The 12259-nt window shown below is 40.6% G+C and overlaps 1 protein-coding gene across 1 annotated transcript in view; it reads left to right on the forward strand.

Annotated features, from left to right (window-relative positions):
* Window positions 1-11285, forward strand: part of pclob (piccolo presynaptic cytomatrix protein b) — a 57458-nt gene extending 46173 nt beyond the window's left edge. The window contains exons 30-39 of the mRNA XM_076732472.1: window positions 834-860; window positions 1272-1365; window positions 2319-2390; window positions 2819-3113; window positions 3457-3651; window positions 5722-5863; window positions 6012-6070; window positions 6839-6976; window positions 7104-7249; window positions 7901-11285. Coding sequence (XP_076588587.1) covers window positions 834-860; window positions 1272-1365; window positions 2319-2390; window positions 2819-3113; window positions 3457-3651; window positions 5722-5863; window positions 6012-6070; window positions 6839-6976; window positions 7104-7249; window positions 7901-8044 — 1312 coding nt within the window. The 3' untranslated portion in view covers window positions 8045-11285. The remainder of the gene's footprint in view (window positions 1-833; window positions 861-1271; window positions 1366-2318; window positions 2391-2818; window positions 3114-3456; window positions 3652-5721; window positions 5864-6011; window positions 6071-6838; window positions 6977-7103; window positions 7250-7900) is intronic.
* Window positions 11286-12259: the final 974 nt, after the last annotated feature.

Consider the following 12259-nt stretch of genomic DNA (forward strand, 5'->3'; position numbering starts at 1 on the left):
GAGAATGGGACTGGACATGGTGGCATGAGGCAGTCATTTGTAGTGTAATGTGACTCTATCTCTATGAATCAATAGATGGGTGTTAGACTTTATACAAAGCAGTGAGAGGAGATCTTTTGCCATATAATACGTCAAATTAAGGGGTTGTAGACAGCCTGCGTGTGTGCAAACATTCTCTGCAGTATGCTGTAGTCGCAAACTCTTTCTTACTCTGTCCACTTTTGACAGAAGTGAGTATTTTAGTATTATCCTGTGGTATTATATCCTGGGCTTCCTCCTCCAGCCCTGTCTGCTCCACTGTGTTCCTAAGAGCCAGTGAATAGCAAGAGAAAGGATCGATACAGACTTTATCTGCTCTGTAACAGTATCTGCTCTTGGATAATGACCCCATCAGACCTGTTTACGAGACAATACACCATCTCTACCTCCACGCTGTATAGGTTAGAAACGAAAGGTCCGTATGAGAGCACTTTTGTTCTCCTGCTGCTTCATTTGAAGAGCATTTTGAATGGTGTTTCTTTGACATTAGCTGTAAAGTGCACAGCCGCAGTATCTCGACAACGGCTCAGAATAGTGAATTAGTCATTCACCCATGAAGCAGTTGTAATCACTGTGAGGGGTTTTTTTTTTTTTTTTTTTTTTTGGTCTTTAGTCACGTATATTGCTCTGGCACAAAAACAGTGATACACCCTGCAGAGAACATTGATTGCCTCAGCTCTTTATCCTTTACTGCCTTTTCTTTGAGCTCTCAGGGCTTCTCTGACTGTTTTTTGTGTTTTTGCTTTTCTTGTTTGTGATATCTGCCCTCCTCTTCCTCTTCTGGACTCCCTCAGCCAAGTCATGGTTGTCCAGAATGCAAGGTAGTGTGGTGCTGATCTTTGCTTTTCGTTGGTGTTTTTCTTTCTGTGAATTATGTCTCCAAAGTGGTTTTCCATCCTTTTGTTGTGGCCTTTGTTGTTCGTCCAATTATCTGCTGTATTTCATGGTGTTTAAGAACACTCCTATCATTGCTTTTTTCTCTCTGCCTCTCACTTTTAACTCTTGTCAGTTTTTATCTCTGAAGTAATTTTTTGTAAAACCAAACAAGACAGTTAAATACTTTTTTCTGATGTCTCCACAACAGGAGACTGACTAGTTTACAAGCTTCAATTCAGTCCACATTTATTGAGTGCATCACAGTCTGGTGAATGTTTGCCATGGGGCCAGGCAGGGGAAGAGATTTTTTAATTTACGACTGACAACCAATCATTCTGAATATCATGACTTATCAGTGCTGATAACAAGAGAAGAACCAGGTATGCCCAGAAGACCATGAACCCAGAATGGAACCAGACTGTCATCTACAAGAACATTCATTTGGAGCAGGTACTGTGCAGAATGGAAATCACACACACGCACACACACACAGTGCAGTCTGTGCACACACACACAAACTTTCACTCTTGTCTTGCTTGTGCAGTTACTGTATGTGCTGTGGGCCATTTTGGGTGAAGTGGATGCCTTATACTGTTATTAGGATTCTGTCCTCATGTCTCGTCCCCCAAGCTGTTCTCAGCATCCCTGTGCAACCTCTTATCAGCACTCCCAAGACTAAAGTTAACTGCCATCATTTCGGCTCTCACACAGTCTCTACACAGACAGCATAACTGCGTGACATTTTCACAAAAAGAGTGCTCGAAACTTTATAATCATGTGTCTGTGTGCTCGTCTGTCGCTGTGCAAGTGTTAACTGTGTACATGGGTGCTGGTGTTCCTGGGTGTCTGTGTTTTCTAGGAGCATGTGTTGTTTGTGACAGAGACACTACCCAGACAGTAATTACAGCTCTGAGGGATGAGTGCAGATGTGGTAGCTGTAGTGGTCAGAGAGTAGAGGCCTTCTGTAAAGAGAGAGGATTCATCGGCTCCTCTGGGGCTGCCTTCTGTTAATCGCATCTCCTGACTGGCCGGAGCAGCCTTAAAAAACTGCTACATCAATCACCCCCCCCCACCCCCAAGAATTTCCATCTCCTCCCACACATTCCTATACACACATGCACATTCACAAGTATATACACACATGCATAGATATATATTGGAAATAACCAAACCTAATGTAACTCTTCGTTTCTTTGCTAATTACAATAAATTGCAGGTTTGCATTCATTCATGCACGTACAGTGTGCCTAAGCTGTTTGCTATCATTCTTCCTCCACCCACCCACACACAAACACAGGCAGCCTCACGGATACACATTTCTCTCCCGCACACATACATATGCACGCAAGACCTGTCATTATAATCTGTGCCCCTCTCTCCTCTTCTTCACTCCTTCTATCCAGTTAAAGAAAAAGACGCTGGAGGTGACAGTGTGGGACTATGACAGATCCTCCTCCAATGACTTCCTTGGAGAAGTGAGTGCTTTCGGAATCTGAGTCCCATGTCGGAAAATGTCAAATGCATTTAATTTTTATCCAACACAAAAGGTTTCTGCTGCTTTATTTTTCCTATGGACCAGCGTTTCTGAAAACAACTTAATACTATTTGTATTATCCCTCTCTCTCCTCTCATAAACTCTGAAGCTTTGTTTCATGCCTATAAATCGGAATAGTCAACAGTGCTTTTATCTTCTGCTAAATGCATTATGCCTTCGGAAAGGGACAAATTCTTATCCTTGTGATTTAGCAAATCTTTATTTACCTTCATACAAATTCCTCTCCTTGTTGTATCAGTCAGTCTTTTTCTACATGTTATTCTTGAGTGTTGACCTTATTTTTTCCTTCTCTAAATGTCACCGTGTATCTATGTGTTTGTGCGTGTGTGCATGTTAATTGTGTCCCAGGTGTTGATTGACTTGTCGAACACGGCCCAGCTCGACAACACTCCTCGCTGGCTGCCTTTAAAGGAGCAGAGTGAGAGCATTGAGCACAGCAGAGCCCACCATGCTGCTCAAGGCCCACCAGGTTCTGGGTCAGGTCAAGGTCATGGTCAGGGACACGGCCAGGGGTATATGTCAGTGCCTGGGATGGGGCCTGGGCATGGTATGGGTCAAACACCAGGAGACGGGAGTCATGATTCACCTAAAAACTCTGTAATCAAGAGCCGAAGCCATGGGATCTTCCCTGATCCAGGCAAAGGTAAAAGAGCTCCATGAATCAGTTTTTCTGTATTTTCCTGACTCAACACTGTGATATTAGTATTATTATTAGCAAGATTCCTTTTGGCGACAAAAAGTGTCATTTATAAGGTGGTCACTCAGTTGTCATAGGGATAGAAGCTGTTACCATAGAAACAAAAATGCAAATCAATTGTTGGCAGTTGTAATTACACTCCATGTGCTTGTCAACTGCTACATGGTATAATTAGGGCCACTGGAGCAGAAAATATTAAATGCTGTGAACAGTTTTGATTTATTTTCATCTACATCTTTTCTCTCTTGTCCCATTAGCAGTTTTAACCCTGTATTTCATCCTCCACCAGACATGCAGATGCTGCCTTTGGAAAAGTCACACAGCAGCCCAGGCAGCTCAAAGTCTTCCTCTGATGGGCAGCTGCGCTCCCATGGCCCCTCCCGAAGCCAAAGCAAGAGCAGCGTCACTCAGGCCCACCTTGAGGATGCTGGGATAGCCATTGCTGCCGCCGAGGCTGCCGTGCAACAGTCCCGCCTGCAACCAAGTAAATCCCGCCCCTACCCATGATACACCTCCTGTGACATGCCTCCTTTTTCCTGCGCATGCAAGCTTTGTTGAGATCGTTTGATGAAAACCTAAACCGCTGTGCGTTCACCTCCCTAACATGACACCTTTGCCTTCTGCTCTCCTCGTCTGACTTTTTTCTCTGAGGGCAAAGTGATTTGGTTTGATCAATAATCTTAGTTTAATTTTTCCTCCTCCAAGTTAAGTAAATCTTATTAAGTTTGTTACCAAGCAAAATCTATGGCGTACAAAAAAAGACAAATAGCTGAGATATATCAAAACCTAAACTTGTTGTAAAATCTTATTTTATTCAGTCCTTAAATGTAAAATTAAATATTTATAAATCTGGCACATTCGGTGCACTAAATATTCCAAATACAGCTTTTGACATTTTCCATCTGATTAACATTTTTGCTGCCTATTTGAGTATCTTGAGTAGGACATAAACTTTATATGTAATTGTGAGTAAATAACACAGCAAAAAAGTTACACAATTTATAGCAAAACTAAGGAATTAATATATTCCATTAGCTCTGAAATAAGAGCCCCAGATTCCTCTGTTTCTACATGAATTGTGCATGTGCCAATCCCAAGCATATGGTTTCTACAGACCCCAGTGTGGCAATCTCCAACCCCAGTATAGAAACCAAACTGGGATGGCAATCCCTCACATGTATTGTACCATATTAACATGATAAAAACAATATCCTTTGATGTTTATGCATAATATTTAGTGTGATGTCCTCAAAATGAAGAGCTATGTTGTCACCCCTCTCTGCGATAAGTTAGCCCAGTGTCAGAGCTACTTAAGCATGCAGTGCAGCTTCCCTGGCTACTGTTCCCTGGCCACTGAGGATTTTGTGATGCTGCAGTATCTCTCTGTGTGTGCATGTGTGTGCCATATGAATGAACCCTTTGAAAAGTCACAGAACACACACACAGACGCAGGCAGTTATGGCACACAGCCTCCCCTCCCTACCTGATCCTCTCCCAAACCCATCGCCTAAAACAAAGGGGACACAAATGTGAGGCTGAACCAGTCAAACCAGGAAACACAGACACACCAAGATGTTCAAAAGTCAACAGGAGGCTCACTCTGCACTCACCAGCCAATGAGAGTAAAGCGGCCAGCTTACCATGAGGGGAACAGAAGTGTCAAGGGAAGGTGAGGCAACATAGGAAAAATGTGCTCATAAATATTATTAAACATAATACAATCAAACTAAAAACTAAAAAACAGAAACAAAGTTAAGTCTATCATAAAACCAAATGTGTAAATAATTGTAACAAATTAATTCTCATTTAATAATTTTCATGTAAGTCTGTGAATGTCTGAGATTGTGCATGCGTGTCTTTTTTTGCTGTTGTCGTTACTTTTGTTGTTGATGTGATTATGTTTTCATGGCTACAGAAACATAATGCCCAGTTACTGAGTCACAGATTGCGACATGATCTAACTACAGCAGTCATTTCAAAGCAAATACAGGCAGTGGACCTTGAAGGCAAAGAATGTATCCACCTTTAGTCTAGACAGAAACATTTCACATATTCCCTGAACTAATCTCGCTCTTTCATACTGTATGAGCATAACTGAACAGCAGCCAGGAGCCGAGAACAAATTGTTAAATCTCTGAAAGACCATCCATATTGTCTTACGCTAAATTCATTTCCATGTGCGAATTAAACTCAGTGACCTTCATTTATTTCTGGTGAGAGGGATTTGGTGTGGCTGTTATGAGTTAACCGAGGTTACACACTGCACTGCTAAATGCAAGGACAGGGTGTCATCTGCATTAATGTGCTCCTCCCCTGATATTCTGTTATGAGATGCTCAGTCAAAATTATGTGTGACAGACAGTGTCGGTGATTGATAGCTGCGGGTGTGTGTTTCAGCATATCTGTTGGACATGCATGCATGTGTGGTAAAAGCTGAGTCAATGAAGACGCGCTGTGTTTGTTGCAGTACAATAGATAGATAGATAGATAGATAGATAGATAGATAGATAGATAGATATTTCCTCACCATCACACTCACTCTTGCCACCCTCAGGACCAGGACACCGACTGGGTGATGTCTCAGGGTCAGTGGTGCTGTCTGCCCCGAGTCTTGTGGGAGATGCCTACGGAGATCTGGATGCGGAAGAAGGGGCAGGCACAGGAGTGGACAGTGCCATCTTTCAAGTGCCACGCATGTAAGACCATCTGGGGCAAATGTTTTGTGTGCATCCATTGAAGCTTAAGGCTGGCAGTAATGCAAATTATTGCATTGTCTTTGAATATGTGTGATGATGTCACATTTTCTTGTGAAAAAAGCAGTTTTCATATATGTTTTTTTCACAGTGGTAAGACTATTCCTAACGGCACCGACAAAAATCAACTAGGGACCCCAGAAAATGAAGGCAAGTGCAAGAAATGTCCTCTGTCTCCAGTGAAAACACTACTGAGGCTATGATTTATGATGCTTTAGTTCTTGGTGGTTTGTCTCCATCTGCTGGATATTTTGTATAATGACACTATTTTTTTTTTTCAACTCAGCCACTCATTCAACCACCTAATAAACTGTAATTCGTAATGACCCTATTCAATTGTGGTGTCAAATGCTCAGTCAAGTCCTTTGTTAACAATATTTACCCAGCCTAATGACTTAATGCATTGCTTGGGATGGTGGAAGAGAATTGGATGTCACACTATCCTGCCCGCTGTCATAACTATATCTACGTTTCATGTAGCTCAGGTGTCATGATGCCTCCCTTCCATCTCTAGTTTCAATTTGTAACAAAAAGCCAAAGGTCCTCCTAGGCTGTAGCCTGGCAGCTGTTACACAGTGGAGGGTCAGGGGGTCATTTCCATGGTGCCTGAAGACTCCTTTAACACATTTGACTCTGCATGTCTTTTGTAAAAACCCAAAAGCTTCAATAAGAGACACATGACACTGACAGATATTCTCTCACCTGGTTACATTCGGCTGTGAGCCCAGGTTTAGTGATGCATTGTTAAGTAATTTAAACAGTCTTTAGTGACACGAGGAGGAGAACATGCTTTTCTGTGAAACTAGGAATCGGCCTGCAGAAACTCAGCGCAGGGTTCAGACAAGGCTATCTAAATAAAGAAATCCCCAACTTTATTCTAACAAGTGATCATTCACATCCCTCTGTCGCTGCTTTTAGGTGGTAAAACACAAGTGATGGGGGAGATCAAGGTTGCTCTCAAGAAGGAGGTGAAGACAGAAGGGGACCAGCTGGTCTTGGAGATCCTTCAATGCAGAAACATCACGTACAAGTTCAAGAGCCCAGACCACCTGCCAGGTCTGGAAGTAGTGTGTATTTGTGCACATGCATGAGTGCGAGTATATGGGTGTGCGGTTTTCCAAAAATTTTGGATAGTTTGCAGGTTCACTAAGTCACATTCATGATTTGTCTAATTTGCCTTCAGACCTGTATGTGAAGCTGTATGTGGTGAATGTAGCCACTCAGAAGAGGATCATCAAGAAGAAGACCAGAGTTTGTCGACATGACAGAGAGCCCTCTTTTAATGAGACCTTCAGATTCCCCCTCAACCCGACTGGACACTCCATACAGGTACCACAGCACCCACATCAGACAGCTGCAGACTGACACACTCTATGGCTCTCAAACATAATGTCACATATTTTGCATATCTGGCTGACCTGATAACCATAGACCACAAACTGTCTGTATGGATTTGTAGTAATTTGAGGTGAATCATTGAATTGCTCCAGTTCAGTATTACATAACATCCAGGTTTTTGCTGTTGCTCCAAAATGACTCAATACAGCTAATTTAAACTGGAAGCTTGTAACATCTGACAAAACAAGTCTTAAAAGTCATTATGCAGAGTTTTAGAAACTGGTCTGCTGTCCCATGTAGCAGGTGGGAGATTGCAGGATATGAACATCTAAGCTGCAGCTGAAGGAAAATGAATGGAAATGTGTCGCAAATATTAGCATGTTTATTTATAGTCTTGTTTTAATTCAGGACAATACTAAAATGCTTCATCTTGATTTAAAGGCTAAACTTGTTTATTTCTGGGTAGGTATGCACTGATCAATAGATCAGACTTTGTTGTCTTGTAACCACTTTGCTCAGTGTTACTTGCATTATTCATGCTGGATAATACGATTTTCCCTGCTCACTTTTCAAGATGGAACGACCAAACACAAAACAGAATAAGCCTTGACGCTGCTGTTTCTCTCTCCGATGTATTTCTAGCTTTTCTTAGTGTCCAATGGAGGCAAGTTCATGAAGAAGACCCTGATAGGGGAAGCCTACATCTGGCTGGATAAGGTGGACATGAGGAAGAGAGTGGTCAGCTGGCACAAGCTGTTTGTCAGCTCCACTCAGACCAACCCCTGAACACCACACCAAAAACACGCAGGTGCGATAGATCAACGAAAGGTGAAGCCAGAATGTACTAATGCAGAGATCTGATATGACTAAAAGATGAACACGAGAAAAAAAGAGGACATAAAAAGATCCATTCAATACCTCCATTCTTCCTTTACTTCCTCAGTTCATACGTTCTAAGAAGGAGGGAGTTATGTGCTAATACCATAACAACTGTATCAGTCCAACACTGCCAGCACACATGTCCACCTCCTCCCATGTCGAGTCTCTGCTGGCTGTGGACTTTGCTTGTAGGACACAAACATGCAAATGACACAGCGGGCACTGAAACAGACTTAGCAGCAATATGGCTTTGAGAGCAGTGATGTTTTTCTTACCATAGTTCCAATTCCATGACCCTTATGACAATTTGTTGTTTTGGTGCTGCGCAACTGAGCTAACATATCTATCAGAGGGAAAGACGAAAAAAAAAAAAAAAAGTTGAATTTGACTTCATGATCACGGTCATCAACTGAATTAGCATTGTGTTTTCTTCATATTGTTGTCATGCCCAAATGATGGTTGTGATGTGCGTGGACATCAGTGGTCTTTGAAATATTTAATGAAGGAATGCATTATGTTTTTGTACGTTAGTCTTTTGTGTAAAAAGAGAACAGAATGACAAAGCTTATTGTATGTAGAACAGAGTCAGACGGTTGACTTTTGCTATGAGATGAAGATAAAATGTACAGCACTTCAGATTGTAGATATACATGCAGATTACAGAGCATATCAGAGAATCACATTGTACAGTGTGATGTTTATATAAACACAAAGATATCAGATGCAGAATATATCTAAATACAATATACAGAATAAGAGTTTTCTTGTCACTATATATAATAAAATAGACATATGATCTCTGTTAGAGTGAGGCTGTGGGTGGCGCACTGACAATCCAGACGGATACTTTAGTCTATGGTGTAGGCAGTCTTAATAGCTGTAATGTGAATGTGGACCTATGTGAGCTCAAGGATGTTCATGAAAAACAGCTCCTTCGGTCATCTGATCACACTGATGCACCACAGATTACTCAACGGGGCTGTGACAGAATCTGGTCGAGGTCAACATCCAGTGACATATTGCTATTTCCCTGGCATGCCATTGTCTAGGGCAGGGCAGAACAACAATAAAATGAACAGCGTGTTTCGAAATCCAAATCACACGCTGTGTTGAATGTTACAAGCCGAGTGAAGAGGATGACAAGAGTTTATCACATCTGTGTCACGTGTACAACATTTTACGTCAAGGCTGATGTAGTTGCTCAGAGTATGCGAATATTTATTTCCGTGTAGCCCATCACGTAATTACACTGTTGGAGAGACATGTAATTCGCACAACTTGTGTCAAAACCATACGTAGATTCGCAACTGTCATTACCTCCGTGTGACAGCGCTGCTTTCTGTGTCCTAGTAAAGCCCCCTCGTCTGAGTTTTACCTAAAAATAATTTCAAAATGAAGAAAAAAAACTCTTCCAACCAGTCAAATGTCGAGGTTCCTCTGTGTGTCTGGCTGTGCTGTAAAACTAACTATGCTGTTTTGTGTCAGTGATCCCGTTGCAACACAGTGAACCAGCCTCTTTCACTGCCTGTGACCAAAACACTCACTCAGGCCCTCTGGGGTTCAGTCATATTCAAGTCAGAAGAACACATGGGGCCAAGTCTCAGTACTAATGTGGAGCAGGTGACCGATGTATTCATCTCGTCATGTTTGGCCACCACATCTGCAGAATAAAAAAAAGCACTACCAAGTGACCCTCAGAGCTACTGTCAGTGCATTTAGGCATATCACAGGGCTGATGCAATATTTGTAAGGATTAAATATAACAGAGGAAACAACAAACACACTTAGATCAAGATGTCACTTAAATCTTATAGCAAAGGATGACAAAAAAAAAAAAGAGGAGAATACCATAAGGAAGAGAACATGGCTGATTTTTCAGATAATTATTTTGCTGTGCCAATCTCTCTTTTTTGTTGTTGTTGTTGTTTTTTTTAATTCCAGACCCATTGGTTCTTAATTCTATGCAACACAGATGTGTTTGAATGCGTTTGTTTTTTTGGAACTAAATGTTATATCTGTGAACACATCGTCTAAATATGTCTTATAGAAAAAGAACTTTAATTTGTACATCATTGAAAGAAAATATTAACTATATTGATTTTTTTACTGATTTTAATATAACCTGATGTTAGCAGCTGCTAACATCTACATGGAGCTTGTGCACTTTATTATTACATTGTTGATTTCCTTGTCTCATTTTAACTGTCATGACATTGAAGATTATGTGTTTTGTGTTGCTGCACTGAAATGAACTGAATCATGGTGTGCGTGGTGGCAGAAAATATTGTGGTGTGCATTTTGTATCTATGTGGCAAAAGAAAAACATGCAGGCACGGTGGGGTTCCTAAACACAATGCACAATGTGGGGAGAAATGACCTTACCACATCATGCTCATAGTCTACTTAACAGTCTGTGTACAAAGTACAGTAAATAAGACATATTCCCTCAATGCTCAGTCATGACTGTTTAACCCCTCGTGTTTCATTAGACTTCCCTCAAGCTAAATACTGTTTGTTCAGATCAGCTGTTGCCTGTAATTGTGAAACCATCCATTTGTTGTTGTTCTGAGGGGTGTGAATGTGACTCAAGTCCTTTGACATGTGTACATAAAGTGTTTATTTTCTACAAAGATTGAATGTTTATATTGTCCGAAGTTTGAGCATGTGAGTGTTGAAAAAAAAAAAATCACAAAAGACTTATTGTACAGCAATGCGTGTCAATAGTTGTATAAGGGGAGTTGACTGTGTAATCAAAACATGTGCTGTCAACCAATGACTATCTGTGCAACCACGTCCCGTATACGGCTGAAACAACACAAAGGGAAAAAAAATCTATTCAACTTCAATAGTTGTCTGAGACTTTATGTTTTGGATGTTGCATGTTTTGTTGATGGTTTGTCAGTATATTTTGCCTACAGATTATGTTTAAAAAGAGACAGAATATGTATAGATTTATCTGTATGCTGACTGGAAAGAAATATGCTTGTAAAATTGTCTTGTTTTTCACTCTGTGTAAAAACAAAGAATCTAATGTTATGGTTTTGTGGTTGTACACAGGATGTGTTGAGATATTATGCAAATTGTGCTGTAAAAAATCAGCTGTTTCCCCTGAGTCTAAAGAATAAATATTAAGAAGAGCTATATTACACATGCAGAGTTGAGCCTGGTTTTGTTTTTGGTTCTGAAACTGAATTTTGAAGAACGTATATTAAATTTTTTTGTTCTTACATGGGGACTAAAAAGCTTTTTCAATGAAAAGACCTGAGCAGACATTTTGACTTGTCACAGTGGGAAAAACAACACAGCGGTCTGCCACAGTGTCATTCTTGATTCTACCTTCAGATGGAGCCAAAGTAATGCATGTTCTAGCTTTCATTGAGGATTCATTTGCAGAAACAAAGTAACCTGCAACATTTTCTTCTTTGGGCAGTTAGATAATCATTTATTGATAAGACCTCGTCAACGGCAAGTGCATTTCATTTGTGATCCTCAGTGGAACTTGAAAGTACTGATATATTCACAGAGTGGCAAATCTGGCCTCGCTGCAAGTTTGCAGTGCCTCTGTGCTTAACACAGGCATCTTTTGAATATTTAATCATGATGTTTTCAGTAATATAGTACAATATTTTAATCAAATAAGATTAATTATAGTCCATATCACCATCTCTAAAAAAGATTAAAAATTCTGTGCATATGCTTTGCCTTTCTTTTTATTGAGTTTAAAGTCAGCGCATGACTAATGTTAAGTAGAAACAAACTAAAATGTCACCGATTTACTTCAATTAATCAATTATTCAGTTAAATTATTCTTTAGTAATCCCTGTTGGGAAATTCTCTGCATTGAACCCATATGTATTTCCTTTCCCCCTAACACTTCAGACAACAACATATCCATGCTTGGCCATTCATGTGATGCTTTATTTAGCTGTAATGTGAAGTCATGGTCAGACTGAGACTGGGCTGTTTGACTGTTGTAGAGGAGAGCTTCCTGGTTGTAACAGAAGAGGACGGTATCAGGGCAAAGAATAACACCAATAATTATAATAATGTCACAAACTGTGGGATCAATAAAGTCTTATCTTATCTTATCTTATCTTACCTGCTCCTACTGCGGTCTCGTTA

Source organism: Chaetodon auriga, chromosome 6 (assembly GCF_051107435.1).
Source record: "Chaetodon auriga isolate fChaAug3 chromosome 6, fChaAug3.hap1, whole genome shotgun sequence".
NCBI classification, from domain to species: Eukaryota; Metazoa; Chordata; class Actinopteri; order Chaetodontiformes; family Chaetodontidae; genus Chaetodon; species Chaetodon auriga.